Source organism: Centroberyx affinis, unplaced genomic scaffold, assembly GCF_046629955.1.
Source record: "Centroberyx affinis isolate AG114_WGS23_722 - 3 ecotype Tasmania unplaced genomic scaffold, CSIRO-AGI_Caff_v1 ptg004383l_1, whole genome shotgun sequence".
Classification (NCBI taxonomy): domain Eukaryota; kingdom Metazoa; phylum Chordata; class Actinopteri; order Beryciformes; family Berycidae; genus Centroberyx; species Centroberyx affinis.
Window position 1 is genome coordinate 171,958 of NW_027282074.1, and position 27,080 is coordinate 199,037.

Consider the following 27,080-nt stretch of genomic DNA (forward strand, 5'->3'; position numbering starts at 1 on the left):
TGCAATAAAAGTGCTGAGGGTCACTGTTTTTCTGTGCTGCAGAATAGACTGTTGTGGAATGAAAGTGCATTACTGGTGGCATGATCTATTTTTGTGGACGGTCAGGTCAGCTTGTAAACAATTGCAGATAGAGTTTGGGATAAGACTACCCACTGAGTGGAAATGGTGTGGTGCTGCTGGTTTCCGGGCTGTGAAATAAATACATTGGTTGGTCGCCATATTGTATTCACAGACTGGCTTTTTTGGAGATATTTTGACAAACTGATTGGACTCATTTAGCTGTAGAAACTTGTAGGTACACAAATACTCCAGCCGATAGATGGTTCTGTATGTAATAATGGTTCTATTGAACCATCAGAAGCCCATGTGCTCTTACACTGTGAACTCTATACAGACATTCGTTCTGAATTATTTTTTCAACTTTCAAACCATGTTGCAAATTTCAATGAGTACGATGATTTAAATAAATTGTGTGTAGTTTTAGCTGGTAAATATTGTGTCAACGAATGTGCCAAAGCTTGCCACCTCATCCTTAACAGAAGACGTTCATTCATGAGTGTCCAAATTTTATAATGCAATACTAAGATTGTTTTATATTCTTTGTTTGTGTCTGTGTAATGTGACCTCTATTTTTCGTGTGTGTGTATGTGTATCAATGTATCTGTATGAATGTATGTACTTATGTGTGTGTATATTTGTGTGTATGTTTTTAGCCTGTGTCTCATAACTCTAAATAAGTGGTCCTCAACCTCCTTTTTTATTGAGGTACTGTGTTTGTTGCTCTGTTTGACCTGTATGTTGAGGAGTGACACATAAATAAAATGATATCTATCTTATATCTATTGTTAGCGGCAAGCGGCCTAGCAGCGGGAGCTTGCCGTTTCAACCGACAGCTGACTCAGGAGTCAATAGTCTGCAGGTCCAAGTACTACAGGTATGGAAGAGACAAATTATATATAGTTCCAAAATCGCCAAAAATAACCTTTAAATTGAGAACTGACTGTGCAGAAAGGGGGATATTACTGTAATATGGGCACATTGTGGATAAAACAATGTTCAAATAGCTTTCAGGAGCAGTAGACAAGGCCTATGGGTTGGTGTGTCAACTGTGATGCATGGTAACAAGAGGCCTGTGACAAATAATGCCTTTGGACAGGATTATGTAGGCTATGAAAATGAGCAATAGTCCTTTACTGCTGCAGCAGAGAAAGGTGATGTTTGACAGCGCTCGCGCTCTCCCTCTCTCCCTCTCTCTGTCCTTCTTTCTCGCTCTCTCTGCGGTCCTCTATCTGTCTCTTTCTCTTTATTTCATACCCCCCCCCCTCTCTTCTCTCTTTCTGTCTGCGCACTCCTCTGCAGAGCGTGGAACACTGTCTGTTGACGCACCAACACGGACCAATCACACGGCGTATCTCCAAGCAGCAGGAAGATACTGGCCAATCAGAGAGCAGCACGGGGCGGGCCCTGTCCACTCACACCTCCACATAGAAAATCACTGGTGTTGGGGAGCGAGACAGAGAGACATAGAGAGAGAGAAGGGGGGAAGAGACATAGACAGGGATATACAGAGAGGGAGAGAGGCATAGACCGAGGAAGCCGTTACCGAGGACGTCAGAGATCACACCGGAGCCGCGAGAGGGATAACAGTTGACATGGAGCTGTAAGAGGCGCGCGCCTTCACAGCTGTCCGTTTGACCAGCTCGAGACACCGTCCTGCTCTCTAACAGGTCCGCCAGAGCCGTTACCATGTCGACGGTAGAAGGAGCCGGCGAACGCGAGGAAGGGGAGTACGGAAGGGCGGCGAAGCGGCTGAAAACGGAGGAGAGGGAGAGAGATGAGGCGGAGGAGAGAGAGGAGGGCGAGGAGGAGTTGGAGGAGGGGGAAGACTCCGACTCCGGGTCGCTGCCCGGTAACGGTGAGGCAGCGGCGGACAACCGGGCCCGGTGGAGCGCCAGCCAGTACGGAGCAGCACGGAGGGTAAGAAGGGAAAATATCTCCCACCCTGCAGCAGAGCATCACAGGAGCGTGTGTGTGTGTGTGTGTGTGTGTGTGTGTGTGTGCGCGTGTCTGTGCGTGCGTGCGCGCGCGTGTGCGTGTGGTTTGTTACTGTTGTCATTCTGCCATTCTGTCATTCTCTGACCATCTCTAACCTGTCACACACATTTCGTTACTTTATTGCTGTGACAGTTCATCAGAAACAATATGGCCAAAATGTACAATAACCAACATACAACAGTTCATAGACCTACTTTCAAACCATACTGAGATGATTATTTGATATGAAAGCATTTAGTATACTTCAGTAAATAATCACTGGTTAATTGGTGTGAAAATATGTATGGACTTGTACACACATATCTATTGTAACTATGAATTAGTTGGTTTGACAACATGTATTATACAGTAGTACAAAAATTATGTGAAAACATTAACTATACAATAGTACACAACCATCAGTATCTATAATTACTTAATTATTTGGTGTGAAAATACGATTATGTATAATAACCATTAGTTATTTGGTGTGACAGCATGGACTATACCAGTGGTTCCCAACCTTTTTCATATCAAGGACCCCTAATTTAGTCCACATTAGGGCCACGGACCTCCATTTGATGAGATTTTGTCTGTCAGACCCAAATCTGAGAATATTTTTATTGTCAGATATGATTTTGTCCAGAATTCCATGACTATCTGTACTGTAGGTAGAGTGATAACAGTGAAACTATGATAAAAATAGTCATTCTAAAATGACAAAATAATGAAGTTTAACAATTCATCAATTTGCTGGGGACCCCCTGGAATGCCCTCAAGGACCCTGGTGGTCCCCGGACCCCACGTTGAGAACCACTGGACTATATAATAGTACATAATCACCAATACACACGCTGTCATTTCCATTCCAGTCCAGTCCAGTCTAGTCTATTTATCAGCACTATGTTATTTCAGCCATAGTAGTTTTGTGCAGTGGTTCCCAAACTGGGGTCCAGAGAAGTAAAATGGCGAATACTTGAATGTCAGTATCATTTCATGCATTTGAAATTACAACAGTGAGAGAATCATAAAATAATGTTTATTCTGATCATTGGTTTCCCACTCCATACTGTCCACTTAAGATAAAATAAGATTAGATGGAACTTTAGAAAATTTGCTTGTTGCAACAGCAAAGGATAAAGGATACAGCAAAGAAACACATTACAGTGGAAGTGGAATATGAACATAAATATAGAAAATTAGGGTTATATAAACATATGCTGCTGACAATTTCAACACATTCAGTAGAATGTATGAATGTGAAGTATGGGAAATATATGGATTACAGCATCATTAGGGTGGAGTGTGCAGAATAACAGCAGTAGGACCAGTTGAGGAAAAGAAAATATGTATGCAGTATAAAATATCAAGTATCAGTATATGTGAAGTATGTCACAAAGCGACAGCTCACTAAGCGTTACCTGACTGACTGACTGACTGACTGACTGACTGACTGACTGCCTGACTGACTGCCTGACCTGAATTTGGCTTGTGATGCCCTCGGCTGCGCCGTGGGAAAAATATACACCTTGTCAACATGCATTTTAAAAGCTACACACCTTGTCAACATGCATTTTAAAAACAAAACACCTTGTCAACATGCATTTTAAAAACAAAACACCTTGTCAACATGCATTGTAAAAAACAATACACCTTGTCAAGCAGCATTGTAAAAAACTATACACCTTGTCAATATGCATTGTTTAAAAAAAACCTTGTCAACATGCATTTTAAAAGCTACACACTTTGTCAACATGCATTTTAAAAGCTACACACCTTGTCAACATGCATTTTAAAAATATCCACCATGTCAAAGTGCAGTGTAAAAAACAATACACATTGTCAACGTGCATCGTAAAAAACTATACACCGTGCCAACATGCATAGCAAAAACACTATACATCTTGTCAACATGCATTGTAAAAACTGAAATATACCTCTTGTCAATATGCATTGAAAAAAATATGCAAATGTGCGTTGTACAAAACCTATACAATTTGTCAACACGCATCGTAAAAATACAAGCTATAGCCTACACCATTTCACCTCTGTATCTGTCCCTCAGGCAACATGTTTTAAATGGGGGTCCATGTGTCTATTTGGAGGTTTGTGTGTGTGAGTTGCATAGATACAGATAGTGGTGAAGAGTTATTTGATGTAATTCATATGTGTAGCTATCTCTGTCACCCATGCTCTATTGGTTTAGTCTGTTTCCCTTCTCACTGTCTCACCATTACAGGACGCAAGGGTTCTACAGTAACACACACACACACACACACACACACACATAGTCCTTAGTGAAGGTGATACCGCTTTCCTGTGTAATCACTGTTACATACATGTAAGTCTGCTTTCCACACACTCAGATTGGCATGCACATACACACACAGACTCACACACAGAGCCGTCATCTGATCATTATGCGAGTGATTAAGGAGATGGATGGTCTACTTACGAATGTACACACACACACACACACACAGGCGCTCTAGCATGACTGTGATTAGCGAATAGAGTGTGTAGTGAATGTGAACACTGTAAGGTGATGCGATGGTGAAGCAGCAGACTGGGAAGGCTAATCAGGCAAATGAAGGACAAAGTACGTTCATATATGGATGCCTGTACTCTGAATATTATAACTGTGTATTGTCCATGTGTTTTTGGGGGCAGTAACAGTAGATGATGGGATAACGGTTGTGTAATGAGAGTTATGCTGTAGTCACATTGTGTGCAGTAGGCGGCAAACTGGATGTTCATTGTTTTCAGTAGGAGAATGATGGTAAACTGGTGGAAAGTTGAATTTTTCAATTTTCCCGACTTCTATCTTAGAAATGAAAAGAATTCAGCTACTCTTGGAGATATATTGACAAAACTTTAATATTGACAATATGTTTTGGCTGCAATAGCTTTCATCATGATTCAAGGCCCCGACTTTTATCCTCAAAGAAGATCAATCAAGACAAACTGAATGTTGAAAAGGCTAGTGAAATGGATGTATGTATGTACGTTTATTACGTTATTTTCTTGTCTCATCTTCCAACCAAGATAAAGTAGTCAATAATAGGGCTGCAACTAACGATTATTTTCATTGTCCATTAATCTGACGATTATTTTCTTTTCTAGTTTGGTCTATAAAATGTCTGAAAATGGTGAAAAATGTCGATCAGTGTTTCCCAAAGCCCAAGATGTCCACAACCCAAAGATATTCAGTTTACTGTCATAGAGGAGTAAAGAAACCAGAAAATATTCACATTTTAGAAGCTGGAATCAGAGAATTTTGACTTATTTTTCTTAAAAAATTACTCAAACCGATTAGGCTAATCAATTATCAAAATAGTTGGCGATTAATTTAATAGTTGACAACTAATCGATTCATCGATTAATTGTTGCAGCTCTAGTCAATAAGCAAGAACTTTCTTCTTCTGAGTGAACATCTTGTAGTTAAAAACTAGGGATGGGACGATATATCGAAATTCAATATATTGCAGTTCAAAAATGTGACAATACGTATTGTGAGGCAGAAAAATGAATTGCGATATTAGCTCCATTTTATTCTGCTGTAGTAATCACAAATGAGATGGCTTGCCTGTCACAATTACACAAGCTCTCCTTCCAAATTATATTAATTACACTTTGTAATGGGATTTTTAAATTGTTATTTATATTATAGCGAGCCAATGCCATCGCTATAGAGATTTGTGTCCTAGTAACAAATATAATTCTGCACACTCATATTTTGTTGTCATTGAACTTTTACTTTTTACATCGCATCGTGGTTGTATTGTGGTTGTATCGTGGTTGTATCGGTTGTATTTAGGTTTCCCTGCTTTGGCATAAATTAAATAAAACTATTTAAAATGAACATCACATAAGACTATTCAGCACAGAATGGTAAAAGCACACAAATATACAGTAAACTGAAATAGTTCATTGTACGCAGATTTTATTCATTAAGTTTGCTTTTGTGTTGGGATCCCCAACTCCAAGAGCCAGGAACGTATTTGCAGAGCTGGAGATTAACTTAATCCTAAATGACCCTAGTTTAAATTAAGTTGATTTAGATGGTTTTACCGCATTATCTTACATTGTATTAGTTCTGCTTACAACAGCAGTATAGCACGTCTCTCGCTCTCTCTCTCTCTCTCTCTCCCCCTCTCTCATCTTTCCCTCTCATCCAGCCTCTTTCTGTCTTTATCTGTCTGTCCGTCTGTCTGTCTATCTATCTATCGTCTCTCTCTTTCTCTCTCTTTCTCTCTCTCCCTCTCTCTTTGTGCTGTAATAGGAGTGGGCTAACCAAAAAAACAGTGAGTGCGATATCTAAAAAAATTGACATTGATTTTTAATTTCTAATATTGGACTAGATGCTCTCTCTCTCTCTGGTGAGTCATAACCCAGATAGGAATTTGATGCAGGTTTGGGTAAAATGCATCTATACAGGGACACACTGTGTCAACATAATCTTGTTTCATGTGTGCACAGTATACCAACAGATTCCTAGTATGTGTAAATATAACCTACTTTGCAATAAAGTGGAGGCTTTTAACTGTAAAAACAGAATCACATCCCTAAAAAGTCTTAAAATAAATTATCTCAATTCAGGCCTTAAACAGTATAAATGTATTAAATCCAGTTATTAGAGGTCTTATTTTTTTGCATGCATGTCCTCTCTTAGATTAATACAGAACAGGGTTAGTAGTACAGTGTGCATCCTAAATGCTTTACTAAACACAGTTGGACTTCATGTCCCTTAACAATTAATTTTCTGGTGTCCTTTTTCTTATTCTGCCCATTTATAGTTGCAGATATTTCATTCGCTATGTTCAGTCAGAGATAGGCTGGTTTTGCTAGCTTGGTCTTCCAGTTGCAAGAGTCACTGTTTACTGCTTACTCTACTTCTCGGACGTATAGACTGACAGGAAGTGGTGAATATGTCTACTTCATTAACAGACAACAGCATCCAGCTAGATGCAACCATCTCCACGCTCAAACCTGGTGACCCTGCCCTCACCATAAACACAGACGATGTGGTGAGAGCCCTCGAGAAGACTAAAGCGAACACAGCACCTGGGCCAGACAACATCAGTGGCCGTACCCTGAGGCACTGTGCTGAGCAGCTAGGGGGCGTGTTCCAGCTCCTGTTCCAGAGCTCCATGACCAGCGGCATAGTCCCCCAGCTGTGGAAACATTCCACAGTTATTCCCATACCGAAGAAGGGTCCTATCAAGGTCCTGAATGACGTCAGGCCTGTGGCTCTCACCTCTCTTGTGATGAAGGCTATGGAGAGGGTCATCAAAAACCACATCGTCAAGGCAACAGACTCACAGATGGACCCGCTCCAGTTTGCATACCGCGCAGGCAGAGGGGTTGACGGCGCAAAGGCATTCAATATAGACACCATCCATAAGCATCTGGAATCCCCCAACACTACAGCCAGACTCCTGTTTGCAGACTTCTCCTCGGCATTCAACACCCTACAGCCACACGTTCTTGCTGAGAAACTCACCACTCGCTTCCACCTAGATGACCGACTAATCCTGTGGACTTTCTCACCAACAGGTCACAGAGAGTGTTGGTCAGCAACACTTTCTCCGACCTCCTACACACTTCAACTGGTTCCCCGCAAGGCTGTGTCCTCTTCACCCCTGCTCTTCATCCTTTACACTGATGACTGCGGGTCCACCCAGCCAAACTGGCACCTGCTCAAGTTCGCTGATGACACAGTCCTCCTATCTCTGCTTTCAGGCCCCTCACAGCACCACAGCTCAGCCCTTCATAAGTTTGTGGAGTGGTGTGACAGCTCCTGCCTGGAACTCAATGTGAACAAGACCAAGGAGATGGTAGTGACCTTCTCCAACAAGCGGAGGGAACTGGCTGCGGCAGTCATCACCACTATCCACGGGAAGCCCGTAGAGATTGTCAAGATTGTCAAGAAGGCAAGATCATCCTTCTTAATACTAAGACACATATGGAATTCAAAGCACATCTCCACAAAAAATAAACTCTGCATCTTCAACTCAAATGTCAAATCAGTTTTATTTTACGGGGCAGAAACATGGAGACCCACAAAAGCAACAAGTAATAATCTCCAAACCTTCATAAACAGATGCATACGACACATCCTGGGAATCTACTGGCCAAACACAATAACCAACGAAGAGCTCTGGCAAATCACAAAACAAGAACCAATTGAAACACAAATCAAACGCAGGAAATGGGGCTGGACTGGGCATACCCTGAGGAAACCACCTTACAGTATGACCAGACAGGCCTTAACCTGGAACCCACAGGGGAAAAGAAAGCCAGGAAGACCCAGGAACAGCTGGAGAAGGTCTGTGGAGTCAGAACTCAAGGAATTAGGAACGTCCTGGAAGGAAGCAGAGAAGTCCACCCAACACCGAACCAGCTGGAAAAAGTTCATGAATGACCTATGCTCCCCAAAGAGCAAAGGGGTTTAAGTCAAGTAAGTCACAAGTACCTGGGCACAATCTTCAATAACTGTTGAAATTTGCCTCCAACACAGAGGTGCTCAACTCCTTTAGTGTCAGCAAGGACATCCTCACAACGTTCTACTACTCCTTCATTGAGAGTGTCATGACATTCTCCTTCACCTCCTGCGTCCACTCTATCAGCCTTCAAAGCAGAAACCGCCTGCAGAGCACAGTCAAAGTTTGCTCCAAAATGATTGGACTCCCTGTCAGAGCCCTCTCCACCCTATGCAAGGAGCAGATGCTAAGGTCAGCTGGCAGGATCCTAAAGGATCCCACGCACATCCTGTTCCCTGCGTTTGAGTGGCTCCCCCTCGGGGCGCTGGCTTCGCTGCCCAGACTGCAGGACACAGAGGAGAAGGGCAACCTTTGTCCCCAAGGCTGTTCAGCTCCTCAATTCCCAACCATCCCTGACTCTCTGCTCACCCTGTTAACCGCGCCCCCCCCACTCACTCAGACATGATTTATGCATTAAACCACCTCTCTCTCTCTCCCATACTCATACACACACACCCACACAGTGACTTGCACATGGTCTCGGCCCTGGACTGCTACCTCATCCATCGGCTTCGTAGCGGACTGCCACTGTACTATTATTGCACTACTATTAGTATTATATTAGTATCATAATGGGTATAGCTTATTTTTTATACCTCTAAATCAGCACTGTTGCACTGTATGTTGTGTGGTTTTTTTTTTTTTTTTTTGTTTCTTGTTAATTGATAATTGTTTCTTGTAAATTGTACTACTTTACGTGCGTCTGCAATTGCCCCTCGGGGACAAATAAAGTGAATTGAATTGAATTGAGCCATCATTTTAGAAAGAGTTGTGTCATTGAAATTACTGAAGGCTGAAATAGTCTCCAATGGCAGTTGATAGAATATCCAATAAACCACCAGGCAAACAACATAATTCTACTGAGTAAACAGCTTTGGATAATATAGCTTTGCAAATAAATTCACTCTCAGGAAGTAAAACATTGTCAGTGGAGACTAGTAAAAGTGTCAGACACCTCATTGTCTTACCTTTGGCTGCATTTACACCCATTAGCTGCTGTCCAACCCAGTATTTTTTGTGAATTATGATATATCAAATTAGAGTGGAAATAGCAAAATTGAATAACATTTCTTAAAAGTTTTTTTTTTCTTGCTTGACAATTGACAATAATGAAATTATGTGATGTATAGCAGTAGAATTGCATTTGTTGAATAAATAATGACGTAGTCTTGGCATGATCGGACCAATGAATGGTTCAATTCTTGACCTGCATGTCATATGTATTGTTTCTAACATGTATTAGTCCTTATCGTGGTTGTATGACCAGAATAGTTGCAAATGCATGTCTTTGTTTTCAGATGAAATCATGAAATATGCTTTCATGACCACACTAATACTACCCAATACTAATCTGAACTAAGTTGTTGAAAGACTTTTTCTTCTGGGTGCGTTTTTTGACACACAGGAACTTGATTTCGTTAATTCAACCCACGTGATGGAAACACAGCTAACACAGCTATTTTTTGTGACATTTCAAAAAATTTGCCTGAAATTCTCTTGACAGTTAGATGGGAACATGGCAACTGTTGCATAGATCAGATCTTTTTATGGCCCTTTCACCATGGAAAATGCAGGGAGGGGGGTGTTGGAGGAGGGCTATGGATGGTGTCCTTCTGTTCGTTTGTCACACTTGATGTCTCAGTTACCACAGATCAGGTTCTGATGAAACTTGGCGGAATGCATCTCACAACCACGTTCTAGCATTTCTAGAATTACATGTTCTGTGCTATTTTTGTGGCTTTAGTTGGCGTAGAGCTCTGCAAAATCACACCCCTTTTATGTATGTTATGCTCGCCTGTTTCACTTTGATATAAATTCTTCAACCAGTGAACAAGTTTACGTGCACATCAAAAATGCGATTTTAATGTGATTATGGCAGTAATGCGCGTAAGGCAGAGTCTGTACCAAGCGGCCAAATCCACGGGTGAATTCTGAAGCCAATGAGGAAGTGGCTGAAAGCAGCAGTTCCTCTAATGAAAAGGGACGGCATCCACCCCAGCACGCAAGGTTCGCGTGCAGTATCAGGCAACATGTTTCACACCGTCAACGTGACTAATTCACTCCTCAAAACCGGCCACTTCCCTACCACTCTCATCCAATGTTAAGCTTTACGTTTCATTCTGAACGCTAAATGACTCACTCATCATTGTCACTTGTATGAAAGGGCAGGTCTGACTGACCTCATTATATTGCCGCAGATGGCTTCATTGGCACATTTTTATCTACAAAGCCATCATAGGGCAAGTCCCTGGCTATTTAAATCTCCTTTTCAATCGTATCACAAGTTCTTACAACTTGCGCTCTAAGAATGTACTACTTTTCACTGTCCCTCGCCCTTCCACAGAATTTGGGAAGATGGCTTTTAATTATTATGCTCCATGGTCCTGGAATCAGCTCCAGAAAGATGCAAACCTGGATCACTTCATCCCCTCTGGGTGATTTTAAAAGTCTGTTGCAGTCTTTAAAAACTGAAGTTTGTAGCTGTTTTACTTTTGCTGCTCTCTTAATAGCCCTAAGTCTTATGCCATTCCAGTCATCACAAATACATTAAATCTCGCAAAAGGGGGCTGGGATTACTGCACATCAATGCAAGGAGCCTGTGAGGTAGCTGTAGCCTGAGGGCCTTTAGTGAAGTAGGAGGCTGACTCAGAAGGCGATTTGAAGGTCCCATGTGTGGACATTTATTTACAGTGCAACCAAAGTGCAACACAAAAAAAGAAAACAAAAATTAAAAAAACAGAACAGAGGATAACTCAACTCATACCAAATCAAAACAGCACACGCACTGGCATCTGCACTGCCTGACCTTCCCCTGCAGCAGCCTCAGGATAACTCTTTAAATACAGCCATCAATTTCAGAGACACATCCCCTGGCCTTCACCAACCTCACTACAGGGGCGAGACATATTACCAGCTTTTATATATTATTAACCATAGTGTTAGAATTCCAATTTCCTACTGTACCTGAATGCATCACCAAAACACATATAGTAAATACCCGCAGACCCAGCGGGAGAAACAAATTCGTGGACGGGCATTACATTTTCTCGGGGGGGGGCACAATGATTTTTCAATGTAACATAAGAAAAATCATACCCACGAGCCAACTTCAAAATATAAAGTCAATAAATTTTTTCGACAAGAGATTATGGTCTCAGTAGCTAATTTGACTTCTTCTAATATGTATCCGTGTGGCGATTTTCAAAATAATTGCGAAATTAATTAACGGGATATAACGGTTATAAAACGGGGTAGTTGTGTCCGAGTGATTGACAGGTCGCCTGTCCAGTGATCAACAGGACGCATTGGACACAATAGCTCACACAGCTCCATTCTAAAGTTCTCTCTTCACTCTATATCACTGACCACCCATTCCAGTCCTCACTCTGTATCTTCATCCAAAAATGCTCCAACTGAATGTATTGTCTCCTCCTTTCCAACAGGTTTCCCAAAAGTAGCCCCCAAAGCAGTGCATTTTTTGAATTGCAGTAGAGAAAGGCCTATGGCTGCGACGAACAAGATGATGTGGTAGAGCAGAATCTCATGGCTGTAACTGTTTGGGTTAAATTCGAGAAATTTGAGGGGGTTTTTTTTGGCAAACAGCTCTGATTTCCACAATTCTCTCTGCGTAGTCGAAAAGTAAACAGGATTATTATGGGGACTTGTCAGTTACAATACAGTCATGTAAATGGCTGAGACAGACTATTGCTAATTGCTCCTATTCCTACTAATTGTGGCATTATTGTGTGCATGTAAACATAGCCAAATATGACTAACTCATTTTTAATCACTAAAAACAAACTTTAAACTAGTATCTACTAACAACAAAAATACCCCAATAGTGATGTTGTGTAAACCCACCAACTATTGACTAGCATGTTACCCTGAACACCAGGGATACTACTTAACCATATGCTAGTTAATGTTGTTTTTTGTGAATTGTGATTGAAACTTCTGTTTAGCTAAAGCTGTCTGATAAAAATGACCCTTTCTAAATGAAATTATGACCTTGAGGCAGTGCTTCATGGTGCAATATTGTAATTTGGTGTTGCCAGCCTTAACAACATCAAATACTGCATAACAACTCACTGCCTCCACGTCTGTTATTGCTGAGAAACCGGACTAGACGTCCTGGGCTTATCTCTAACCTCAGGTATAAACCAGTTTAAACTAGACTGCAGGCTCTGGGCTCTCTCTAACCTCAGGTATAAACCAGTATAAACCAGACTGGAGGCTCTAGGTTCTCTCTCAGGTAAAAAAAAAAAAAAGTATAAAACTGGGAGGGAGTTTTTTCAGCAGGACTAACCAGGGAAATGAAAGCATTTGGTATTTGTGTAATCGTGAGAGCTGGATGATGACTAAAAGCATGACTACATGACAGGCTCAGACCACTAAGAAGATGGTGGAGGTTCAGCGGGTGTTCTGCAGCCCGCAGCGCAGATAGACGATATTTATAGATCACACTACTGGCTTTGAACATGAAGACACACAGAAGGATGAGAGAAGAAAGGAGACGCACACACACGGACACACAAACAGCATCAATGTGCATGAGTGTGAAAGATTTGAACATGGCATCTACTGATGGAATTTTAATCCACACGGGATTTAAAGTTACTCTGAAATGAAAAAGATTTTTATATTTTTAACTCATTCTATTATTCTTTACGCTGATGACGGCTTCTAGCTGAAACGCGTCCGTTTCTTGCCCTTAATAAATCAGAAGATTAATTCTCTGTGAGTGCTGGTGTTTCGTTCGTCCTCATTCTATTATAATGAACCTATTTGACACAAAAATGTATTTTTATAGCAAAATCTCATTACTTGTACTTCCAGAATAACATAAAAATCTTTAGCAGTGACTTCATCATATACCAGGAGGCATACATAAAAATTCAAACCAATAAAACCATCACAGGTTTTTGAACAATCCCTTCTGTCCTTCCCATCAAATAAAACATCTCTCCCTAATTGATATGTTATGGGTTTATACTTTTGAATGATCTCTCCCTGCTTTATGTCCCGGCCCAATATCCTGTTTCAACAGGAAATACATCACATCAAGGAAACAAGGTGCTCTCAAAATGCGGTTTCATTGTGACTTTAACACATATTCCAAAGCAGTAAACTCACTGCATAATAATCCATAATTGAAATGATCTGCCTGGTGGTGTTTTATTTCACAGACACAACGCGCATAAATCATTACCATAATTAACTATAAATTAGCCAAAAGGGCTAGTTTTCAACTATAGTCCCTAGCCAGATGGCTAGCTTTGCTTTGTGATTCATTGATGTGGTGGTCTTGAATTTTTTATGTTGCAATCCTTTGTGCCATAATCCAAGGTGAGCATTCATACATAAACCCAATTCAGATGTCAAAAGAATTATGTACCAATCCACAAATGGTGACTATAGAGGACACCAGGCTCTGCTGTCATAAATCTACAGGACCATCAGACAGCAGCACCATCCACTAGCCACCTAATCTAACTGTTACAGGGTTGAGTGTGTGAATCAAGTGGTCTCCTACCATCACAGATGTTTGGTTGAGTTAGGCCCACGACACCTCCAGAATGCTCAATAGTGATTTCTGGTGTTCCGGAACCACCCCCCTCCACACCCGCTCTCGATACAATTTACAATTTCCCACTTGGCAGATGCTTTTATCCAAAGCGACGTACACATGAGATTTTAATACAACACAATGGGGCTGCACGATATATCGTTTCAGCATGGTCATCGCGATGTGTGCATGCGCAATAGTCACATCGCAATATCCTACTACAACTTTTTTGCTGCTTGATACAGAAGGAAAACTCGCAAACTTCTCATTTTCCATGACTAATCTACAAGAGAAGTCTGTCTGATATAACAGAATTTACTCTGATTTAAGGGTTTGTTATAAGAGTAGCGTATGTTACCTTTCCAGCTTTCGCGGCTCCAAACCGTAGTTGGGAAGCCTCTGGTGTTGTGCTAGCCTATTTTAGCTTAGCCTGGCTCGTAGCCGGTAACAAGCTTTTTACTAAGAGTCCGAACCAACTCTGCAGTGGAGAACTGGCACTTTATTTTGGTACAGCAGCGAACATTGTCGCCTCTCGGTGACGTTCTATGCTCTTTTCCCGCTAACTATGGTAACTTTACTTAGCATCCTGCAACTCACTTCCTACTACGTCACCCACGCAGGTTACCCACAAGGCCACCTTCTTAAAGGAGCAAGGCTTGATGGAGCTATTCAAGTCATTTGGTGAAAATTCCTGTATTTTTTCATATCGCAGAAAAAAAAAATATTGCAATGTCAGTTTTTTCCAATATCAAGGTTCTAGTCAGGAGAGAACAACGAGAGTAAGAGCCATAAAGCTAAGTTCTGATCCAACAGGACAGAGGTGCTACGAGGCAGTGCATAGAGTGCATAGAGGCAGATAAAGAGTTTTTTTTTTTTTTTGGTTACACAGTCCATCAGGTGAGAAGGTGTTCACTAAAGAGTTGGGTCTTTAGTCTTTTCTTAAAGATAGAGAGGGACTCGGATCGAATGGAGTTTGGTAACTCGTTCCACCAGCGAGGAACCACAGAAGAAGAGTCTGGATAGAGACTTAGGGACTTGCTGTGGTGGCAGCACCAGGTGCCGCTCCTTGGCAGAGCGTAGTGAGCGGGAAGGAGCGTAGACCTGAATGAGGGAGTTCAGGTAGGTGGGAGCCGTTTTGGTTGCTACTTTGTAGGCGAGCATCAAGGACTTGAACTTGATGCGGGCAGCAACTGGGAGCCAGTGGAGGGATATGAACAGCGGAGTGACATGTCACCAAATACAGCTAAAGTTCCACCACCCTGTACCAACACTTAGCCTTATCCATAGTTCCCAAAATTACTATACTACTACCCCTGTTCTCAACATTACATTCATGCTACTAACAGAACTAAAGGAACGGCTGACACTGCTGGCTTGGAACGTCCCGCTAAGCAGTTCAGAGACCGAATTGTATCGCCAATTATAGGCTAAAGGGACGGCTGATTCTGCTGGCAGCCCGCTCAGCTGATCAGAAAGCGAACTGTCTTGAACATATTAACTCTAAATGCTGCTAACAACCATGCTACTAACAAACAGCTTGATTGATTGATCGAACAAACAGCCAGAGCAACCATATTCTTGTTTCTGTAGCTTCGGTTATTTGTTGTACAGTTATGTTTTCGGGTTGTCCGTCCGTCCGTCCCATTCTCGTGAACGCGATATCTCAGGAACGCCTTGAGGGAATTTCTTCAAATTTGGCACAAACGTCCACTTGGAATCAAGGATGAACCGATTCGATTTTGGTGGTCAAAGGTCAAAGGTCAAGGTCACTGTGACCTCACGTCCGTCCCATTCTCATGAACGCAATATCTCAGGAACGCCAGGAGGGAATTTCATTACATCTGGCACAAACGTCCACTTGGACTCAAGGATGAACTGATTAGAATTTGGTGGTCAAAGGTCAAAGGTCAAGGCCACTGTGACACAAATGTCTAATAGGATAAAATGATGAAGTGATGACATTTTATATCCAAAAGTTTAAAGGTCAACTTCACTGTGACATCATAATGTTTTGCTTACCACTGTAGCTGAGAAAACAATCTTGGGTCATTCTACAGAAACGGTGGAAGTGCTGTCACTTACTTTTGGAGACACCAAAATCCTTTAAGTTGACCTAATAATCACATTAATTATATATGTTCAATAAATAAAGACTGTCCTTGCAATAATAAAACAAAGTTTATTGGCGGAGGCATACAACCGCGAGGTGGATATTTGTAGTTTTTTTTTATAACTTTGAAGCTACGGAAATTTAAGGGTAAAGTCAGCTAAAGTCAGGGTACAAGGGGTTGTTCCGTGACTTTAGCTGACTTTACGTAGTAGTTCTAGTAAGTAGCTTCAAAGTTATATAAAAAAAAAATTCCTAACTGTACAACAAATGTCATTCTGTATATGCTGTTCCAACACATTCTTGAAGCTCTAGCTACTTATATTGAATGAAATATTAAAATACAAGATGCCATGTTTTTATGGCTGCACCATTACATCCAATGGAAAAAATCTAGATGTTTGTGCATCATTATATACACATTTCCCTGTAATTCAGCATGGCATATTTGGTGTCTTTGGAAAATGTGTTATCTTGACTAGAATTTTAAATAAAGTTCTGTGAGTTTGAACGAAGCTTGGCCGCGCAACCTGCGTTTGTAATGATGGACCCAGTGGCGGGGGCAGTATGGAGGAAGAGGTCAAACAATGAGCAGTTGATAAAAAAAAAATATTAGCCTATTTTGAGGGCAAAAGTAGCAAATAACCTACCTGACTGTCGTCCACAAAGACACAGCAGTGTTAAACTGTTGAGTGACACTTCAGTGTAAATGATGTTCCTGACGTGATACTAGATTCAGCTGTTAAACAGCTGCTGACAGATGGTGACAACAGCACGCAAATCAATCACAGTTCATTTAGACAGGCTTGGGAAACCAAAGGGTATTTGTACAGATTGCAGAACAGCAACCAACTGTTCAGTTTTTCAGTTTCAGTTTCTCAGTGGCCGGAGGCATTATGTTTTCAGGTTGTCCGTCCGTACGTCCGTCCCATTCTCGTGAACGCGATATCTCAGGAACGAGGGAATTTGAGGGAATTTCTTCAAATTTGGCACAAACGTCCACTTGGACTCAAGGATGAACTGATTAGATTTTGGTGGTCAAAGGTCAAAGGTCAAGGTCACTGTGACCTCACGTCTGTCCCATTCTCATGAACGCGATATCTCAGGAACGCCTGGAGGGAATTTCATTACATCTGGCACAAACGTCCACTCGGACTCAAGGATGAACTGATTAGAATTTGGTGGTCAAAGGTCAAAGGTCACTGTGACCTCACAAAAGACGTTTTTGGCCATAACTCAAGAATTCATACGCTAATTATGACAAAATTTCACACAAATGTCTAATAGGATAAAATTTTATATTCAAAAGTTCAAAGGTCAACTTCACTGTGACATCATAATGCTTACCACTGTAGCTGAGAAAACGATCTTGGGTCATTCTACAAAAACGGTGGAAGTGCTGTCACTTACTTTTGCAGACACCAAAATCCTTTAAGTTGACCTAATAATCACATTAATTATATATGCTCAATAAATAAAGACTGTCCTTGCAATGATAAAACAAAGTTTATTGGCGGAGGCATACAACCACAAGGCGGTTATTTCTACTTGTATTTCTAAAGAGAGAGAGAGAGAGAGAGTTCCTGTTCTCTGCTGGTATCTTGTCATTGATCTCGTCACCTTGTTCACTTTCCTTTTATAGCTCTCACTCTTTATCTCAGGCATTTAATGTTGAGTTTCTTTTGCTTTTTGCTAATTTCTAATAATAATAAAGCGTCACTGAATTGAATTGAGAGAAAGAGAGAGTCTCAGTTGGTCTGAAGAAGAATCTGAAGATCAACATTGATTCTTTTTTAAACAGAAAAAAACATGTAGTAGAAAATGTAGTTTGCGTGTGTGTGTGCGCGTGTGTGTGTGTTTGTGTGTGTGTGTGTATCTAGATAATGGTCATGTGATGTTATGCTACAGTTTGCAGTGGCTCAGATCAGATATGTTGCTCTGAAACTGACAGAAAGATGGACTATTGAATAGAGACAGGACTCTTCTTTGTGTGATTATTTATGGCGTGTATGTGTGTGTGTGTGTGTGTGTGTGTGTGTGTGTCAGACACAAGCTGAATGTGGGAGCAAGGAAAGCAAAGCCTTCCGGCAGATAATAGCAAATCTGCATTAAACATTCATGCCACTCTTCAGACAACACTCTGTGTGTGTGAGTGTGTGTGTGTGTGTGTGTGTGTCTACATAATATGGCACAGGTGTAGCTATCAGAGCAGTAGAGCACAGTGATGGTAATGAGCTCCTAATGGAAATCAAGAGGCCCAAATTAACACTGAATTGAAATTCCTGAGGATGCTTGCCATGGGCTTGTGACATTGTGGCTTTGAATTCATCTCATGACTGTGCTATGTATTGTCCTGCCTCTACTCTAGTTTCTGTAACCAGTTGAATTGTAGCAGGATATTGACATCAATATATGGACTAACCTCCTAACTGCCCTCTATTTGTGTATTCATTGGGTTAGCAAATTTGTCTTAAAGGATAACACTGGTGTTTTTTAATGCATTGCTTACCATCAACAAATCCTATGAAAACTAGAAGGGCACTCGGAGAGCGCAGACCTCCACCAAGGCCAATAGTCCAGTCTGCTATGATATGCAAATTTCGTGAGTCGGATCCGATCCACTCCAAAATTTTATGGGTTCTTCCTTGGCCCATGCTACACCCTTCCACGAAGTTTCATGAAAATTGGCCCAGTAGTTTTTCCGTAATCCTGCTGACAAACAAACAAACAAACAAACAAACAAACAAACAAACGGCACCGAAAACATAACCTCCATGGCGGAGGTAATAACAAAATCAACAATGCGTTTGCTCTACTCCCGTTACTTTCTGACTTCCCATGTACCGTTTTTAGCCATCAACCCGGAAGTCATTGGCTCCAACTGTAAGTTAAAACCTTGAAATACAGCTCACAAAGACATTGTTTACATTTTAAAAATCGCTAACTGTTACCACGAAAAGTCAGGCTGTTGTAGTTGTTACCAAATCAAATTCAAATGGGAACAAATTCTTCATTACGCCGGGGACTATTTTCTGTGCTACGGAACTACTTTCCTGAGATCGCAAACGTGTTTACAGCCGGCTTATTAAGTTGTTTGAGGAAAAAGTCAACCGGCCCGGTGCATGGTGATGATGAAATATGCTGCCAGAGCAACAGCATGGCTCTGTGACGTGTTTTTAATAGTTTTTTAATACAATGGAGTTCTATGGCTGCTGGGACATGGCTGCATTGGGCACCGGCTACATGGACGAGACTTGTTGGCAAAACAAAATCATTGCTGATTGTTATTTTCATAGGCAGGATTTGTTGACGGTAAGTAATGCATTACAAAAAAGTTTTTTAATGGGGAAGTGTGTGTGTGTATGTGTGTGTGTGTGTGTGTGTTTATGAGACAGGATAAGAAAACACATTTTTTCAGAGGACATTCCCCCCCCCCCCATGATCTGATTTTTTTTTCAGACTTCAGACTCAGATTTCAGACTCTGTCCCTAACCAGACCATCTTCCACCACCCCTCTGTTGTTGGGTTTTCTGTTCTTGGTTTTTTATTGCTGCAGTGGTTTGTATTGGTCGGCATTTTTGTCTACTGTTGGCTGCGTGGTGCCGACATTTTCTACTGCTTCAGGCTGCATACTGGCTAGTTTTCTGATCCAAACCACTCAATTCTTTTCACCTACGGTGGCCCATGGGGGTCATTAGTAGGACATTCACACATAAATATTTGACAGCTCAGTGGGTGAAATGCAGTTGTCATTTTAAGAACTTTTATGAACAGTTTTGCCTGAGGCCTGGTTAACTGGTTTAACTTCAAATCTGTACAGACCACACTACATTCCACTGTGAGAGACATACAGAAAGAGAGCCTGTCTAAGTATGTGTGCATGTGTGCGAGTGTGTGTGTGTGTGTGTGTGTGTGTGTGTGCTAGACCAGTGGTTCTCAACCTTTTTCATATCAAGGACCCCTAATTTAGTCCACATTAGGGCCACGGACCCCATTTGATGAGATTATGTCTCTCGGACCCAAATCTGAGAATATTAGATATGATTTTGTCCAGAATTCCATGACTATCTGTATTGTAGGTAGAGAGATAACAGCGAAACTATGATCAAAATAGCCATTCTTCTACATTCTATAATTGTTCTTGTAAATGAAATAATGAAGTTTACCAATTCATCAGTTTGCTGGGGACCCCCTGGAATGCCCTCAAGGACCCCTGGTGGTCCCCGGACCCCACGTTGAGAACCACTGTGCTAGACATCTGATCGGTCAGGCTTCAGGTTGTGCTGTTGAAAGTTTGATGTCCAGATTACTTATTGAGGTCTTAAGGCCCGGCTCACTGTGGCACCTGCAGGATTCTATCTGGTAGTACACACAAGAACAGCCCGGTGCAAACAAAAACCCTTCACCCTGTCAAGTCTCACACATGCACACACACACACACACACACACACACACACACACACACACATACCAATGGATGGACACACTCACACAGTGACAGTAAAGAGTTTTTGCACTACATAATGCAGCAAAACCCATATATAGAATCTCTATCTTTATAGTTGCTTTTGAGTACAGCTAATTTTGACTCATGTAGTCACTCTAGCTAGCACATGCATCAAGCAAGTCATGTGACACAGGACCCAAAACAGGGCTGCATTTCAAAACTTATGGAAATCTAAATATTGGAACTCCCTATTTCATTCAGTCTTACATATTCTAAAAAAGTAATTTAAGTATTTCAAATGCAAGAATTCTATGCCCAAAAGTCAGTAAGTTACATTTTGTTTTTTTCACTCGGGTCAAATACCAATTAAATACTGCCCATCTCTGCACACACACATGCAAAACACACAAGTTTATTTGCATATGATTACTTTTAAAAATTAGGGAAATCAAGTAGATATTCTAAAATTCAAAGCTCTGGTAAATGGTTGGTAGTAATGCAGTAATGTAGGAAATGGACTCAAACATGCAAAACACTGGTATAGTCCTTTAAATGCTGAAGTAAACTGCCAACCTTTAGGAAACACTGCTGTCTGTCTCTCTCTCTTCACACACACACACACACACACACACACACACACACACACACACACACACATACACACAGAAAGCCTGGTCAATCAGTTAGTTTGCTGAGAAAGTACTGCAGTCACAACTCTGTTAAGTCTGGCCTACATTCTACATCCCCACTGCATCTTACTGTCAGCAGGGGCTATAAATAACATGCACGCACACACACACACATGCGCGCGCACACACACACACACACACACACGTGCCATGCTTGCAGTGTATGCCCATTTGAATCACCCACTTCACAGGACGCTGCTTACATACTGCACACGTACATACGCACATGAACAGTGCAGTGGCTATACCATGAAATTATGACTAGTAAACCTGTATTAAACTTGTATTAAATTTAAACCTCAGTAAGGACCCGGTAGGGCTGGGCGATATGGACAAAATCAAATATCACGATATTTTTGACCAAATACCTCGATATCGATATTGCGACTTCTTCTACTTCTAGTTGTACTGTCTGTATGAGGCAGAGAAATACAGAGAGGTGGCAGTACTGCTGCGGGGTAAAGACTCATTTAACCTGCCTCACCTGTGTGTGTGTGTGTGTGTGTGTGTGTGTGAGAGAGAGAGAGAGAGAGAGAGAATTACTCAGCATTTGAGTGAGTGAGTACCATTAGGCCATTCTCACACACCTTATACCAACACACACACACACTCTCACACACACCTCTTTATCACTGCAGAGAGAAAATGCAGTGCTCAGGGAAAATGAATCCGCTGATGGATCATGATGCCACTTTAACCTTGTGCTACCATCTGCCCATGCCTACACACACACACACACAGACACACACACACACACACATACACACACATTGTGGCACCATTCTCTGTACCTGTACACTATCAAACTACATCACAGTGGTAAAAATCATTTTGTACAAATCAACATTGTTTTTTATTGAGTGGTATCTAATTAAAAAAAGAAAATGAAAATTGTATTATTGTGAAAATTTTATGTTAGCAATAAATCTTACCTCAGCTGTCATTTTTCAGACAACCACCATAATCCTCTTCTCATATGCAAACGATTTTTGTTTACATCACACAATGGGAAAACTACTTCTAGTTCTTCTGGCGCACTGCTGTGTTTTGGGTTTGGTTTAGAGTTGCTAATAATTTGGGGAACTATATTAAAAGTTACCTGAGTTATGTTTGATATTTGAAATAGACAGAGAGAGGGAAGTCTTTTTTGTTGTGTGATAGTAGGGCTAGAATAGCGTCATTCAACTAGGGCTGGGCGATATATCAATATTATATCGATATCGTGATATGAGACTAGATATCGTCTTATATTTTGGATATCGTAATATCGTGATATGGCATAAGTGTCTTTTCCTGGTTTTAAAGGCTGCATTACAGTAAAGTGATGTCATTTTCTGAACTTACCAGACTGTTCTAGCTGTTCTATTATTTGCCTTTACCCACTTAGTCATTATATCCACATTACTGATGATTATTTATCAAAAATCTCATTGTGTAAATATTTTGTGAAAGCACCAATAGTCATCCCTACAATATTGTCAATATCGATATCGAGGTATTTGGTCAAAAATATTGTGATATTTGATTTTGTCCATATCACCCAGCCCTACTTACAACTGAACATGTAGCCCACTTCGTAGAAAATACCGAGATATATATCGTGTATCGCCATTCAGCCTAAAAATACCGAGATATGATTTTTGGTCCATATCGCCCAGCCCTACATTCAACGCGATGCTGCTCACCTCCTCCTCCAGTCAGGCCGGTTCATTGGGTGGGGTATCATAGGGTGACAGGGTGCTGAATCTGAATCTGCTAGGCCTTGGACAGGGGGACGTCTGATTTGGCTAGCTGCTCATACTAAATGCTGCTCAATTGGCAAGCACTTATGGTGCCAGTGCGGGAAAGTATATAAAAATACACTTTGAGGAGAGTGTTTCACTGATGAATAGCTACAGGAGTCACACAGCAGTTAACATCTTTGGTTCCACTGCTCTCTCGGTTGTCAAACAACACTAGGGCACATTTGACAGCGCACAGTACACAGTAACAGCCTTGTCCAAGAATGTCACATGTCAATGGCACCATACTGATGGGTATTCTTCCAGTTAATATTGTGCATTTGTTGCACATGTTGCCGATCACTCTCTCTACATGGATTCTGAGGTGTGCTATCGCTCATGTGTCCTCCACATCCTTTGCATCCAACTGTCAGGCTGCGGCCACATTGATCCGTTGTTTCTGTCCATCTCCATTCATTTCAATTCATTTTCAGTGAGAGCTGTCCGTTGTCCGGACAGGGTTGATGACGTGTCCCTATTCCATCCGTGTGGACAGACAGAAAGTTCAACCCAATTGACCTTTTTCTAGACGGATGGATTGGTCACCATCCATTCAGCCAATCAGAGTCATTCCTACGTTTGTTTGGGAGAAATTATCAGCGAACACAGAAACAACGGTACGACCAAATTAGGGATGGGTCATGATTTTTGAATTTTCAAAAAATCAAATAGTTTATGCGACTATTGTCTTGTCTTAAAAAGTACAAAGTAAAAAGTACATTTTCATAGCTCTCTAGTAGTAAATAGCTATGGCTTGATTAGTCCCGAACCGGTCTTTCTCTCGTTTTAACGTTAAAACGAGAGAAGGACCGGTTCGGGGCAATACCTATGGCTTGATTAGCCCCGAACCGGTCCTTCTCTCGTTTTAACGTTAAAACGTTAAAACTAGCTAGCTAGTGCTGTGCTAACGTCCGCCTAGCTTGGTAGTTAGCTAGTCAATATGGCTAGCCCACCGTCCGTGCGGGGGTGGGGGGGGTGGGTGGGGGGGGGGGGTGATCTTCGAAGAATGGTCGAATAGTTCCCAGTGAATATCGAATGGTATTTTTGCTTGAAATGCCCATCCCTAGACCAAATTAAAGACAAAACGGAGAAAGCCTGGTATAACGTTGGGATGATTGTAGGTTTCTTCCAGGCCGGTTCCTTATTTAATTTATACTGTATAGTCTGTTTATTATTTTTTCTTGTAATACTGTCATGAGCAAAGCTGTGTTTCTGCCTCTCCCACCATATTGACATTCCAAAACAGCCCAACGGACAGAAATCTATACTTCAATAACTCTGTCTGCCTTAACATCCTTTTATGAATGCAGGGATCTTCACCTCAGCACACCATTCACACACTCTCCTTAATATCCAAACCACAATCTGCCGATATCATGTCACCTGGCACAATAAAATAATGCACAATAAAAACTGGAAATGAGCATAAGGCATTGAGTATTAAAGTAGTCTGGGTGTAAAAAAAAAGTGTAAACGTTGTCAATATATTCAATTTTAAGCTGTAGATAACACGAACAGAACATCCACATTCACAAATGTGCATTACTAGTTGTTCACCTTTTTGAAAACTGCATATTAGAGATACCATATGTGCAGAGATGGTGACAATGAATGCAATACAGAGTCCACCAGCCTGGTCAGTAGAGGGAAAAGTTAGTCTCCTGCCCTGGTTTTCCCCTCCAAATACCCAGATGAAGCATCTGCCTCTATAAATAGACTAAAAGGAATGTCAATGTGAGAGAAGAGGACAAAAAAGAAGGAAGATGGGGGGAGGGATGAATAACAGAAAGAGAGAATGAGATATTGAGACAGGAAAGGAAGAGAAGAAAGTGAAAAAGAGATAGGATATCTATATGGGAAATGACCGAAAGAAGAATAATTGGGAGAAGTGTGGAGATTTGACTACAAAAAAAGGAGAGGATACACTCTCTTCTCTCTGTGACACACACATACACACACACGCTCATCGTCTCTTTGACACACACACACACCCACACCCACACACAGTGGAAGCATATCACACATGTGTGAGTGTGTGTGTTAATAAACCATCATGGTGGGCAGAGAGAAGAGCAAGATTATTTACTATGATGTTTAATAGAGTGATGATATAAGATCTATTATGGATGACATTATATATACTGTTAATAAAGACTGTGCTGTCTCTAATGGACCTCATTCTGACAGATATAGGCTTGTTGGCACTGTATGTGTGTGTCTGGTGCTTTGCTTCCATGTCTCCATCTATGGAGAGAGATTGGACTCAATATTATTGACAAATGTGTGTATAATGATGACACACATCACAAATGTGTTTTACTCTCCACAAACAAATATCTCTCTATTTGTGTCTTGTAAAATTGTATTGATTTGCAATGATTTGTACAAATGGATACAACAGATCGACAAATATCTCATACTTTATATAGGGAAACGAAATATATATGTTTCCAATTTCCATATGGATTTTTTGCAGTCAGCAGTCTGAAATGTAAAATTGGCTTGTGAAGTGTTGAATCTGCATTTGCTGTTAGTGGAGGTTTTTAGCAGTATCCAACAAACTAAGATCACATAAAACTCAACCTACAAGTCCGCCGACACTTAGTTTGAACAGGCAAGACTTCAGAACATTAACGGATGGTTTCTATTTTTTGTATATTTTGCTAATTAAATAGGTTGCTTGCAAGCTAACATTGCTGTAGTTAACTAGCTACATATGCAGTTCTATGCACCTTACTATTGTATATTTACATCTCGAAATTCTCGGTTTACAGACTATGCCAATGTACTTACTATGAACTGTACTAAAGTTATAAATATATTGTGGTTTTGATGGTTGTTCTAATTTCTTTTACTAAAAATGTATCTTTAGTCCTTTAGTATCTTTTGTCCAATTTGAGTTAACCTGCTTGAGTTACTGATCATGTCTATTATCTATGTAAATGGCATTGAGTCTATTTCCAACCAGGTGTGTTTCTGGGCCTGTTTAGGTAGATCAAGCATACAGAAATGTTGCTGTGACAGAGTCTAGATACTAATAACTACTTGCAAACTCAAGTAAACCTTGGTGTTGCTGTGACACAAAAAAAAACAATCTTCCCAATGATAAAAAAAAAATTTCACTAGCAAAACTTTGCATAATACAAACCTATCTTCATAGACTGTTTACATAGGACTGTATTTGATCAGAGAGCTGTAATAATTATGTCATGGCCAAATGTTGTGAGGTGACTCACCTTTACACTCCAGTGTAGTTCAGTCCCATGGATTAAATACATACAGGCAACAGCATGTTCATAGTTGTCATAAAGTACTCACAAGGAAAAGACATTCAAAAAATTCAGTGTCTATTCTGTAAGACTGGCTTGTATAATTAAAAACACTGTTAGTAACACAATATTGATATTTGTGACTGGAAAACATGTAGCCTAATTAATGATGGTAAAATGTAATAACCAAAGTAAGATGGAGAAAAGTAATTTGAGTACTTTAGGTGTTATTGTAACAGATAAATAACTGAACATGCTTACTTCCAATATATGTGCCAAGGTCCTGTTTAGATAAATGGCATTTATCATCAGAAAGGATCACAAACAACAAAAACTGATCTAAAATCAATATAAAACCACCTCACTTGACCTGCCAAAAGTGAGATTAAAAAAAGATGAGGATGCTTGTCTCATACCTTACAACCTTCTTTGACTTAATTTGAATATGCATGTTTGTGGATAGTAAAACACATTTGTCAATAATATTGAGTCCAGTCTCTCTCCATCTATCTTCTATCCATCTCTGTCTCTCATTTTCTCCTTTTCACCTCTGTTTGTCTCTCTCTTTTCCTATTTTTCTCTCATTTTGAATGGTCTATATTCATAACTGATTTAGTAAAAAGCGTTCTTATGTTACAATAAGGG

General features: G+C 40.8%; 1 protein-coding gene across 2 annotated transcripts in view; it reads left to right on the top strand.

The window, feature by feature from the left end:
- The first annotated feature begins 1,533 nt into the window (after nt 1-1,533).
- LOC139664855 (heterogeneous nuclear ribonucleoprotein L-like) overlaps nt 1,534-27,080 on the top strand; it is a 73,310-nt gene continuing 47,763 nt past the window's right edge. For both annotated transcript variants that reach the window (XM_071543830.1, XM_071543831.1), the window contains exon 1: nt 1,534-1,977. In XM_071543830.1, the coding sequence (XP_071399931.1) occupies nt 1,747-1,977 (231 nt within the window). In that variant the 5' untranslated portion in view covers nt 1,534-1,746. The remainder of the gene's footprint in view (nt 1,978-27,080) is intronic.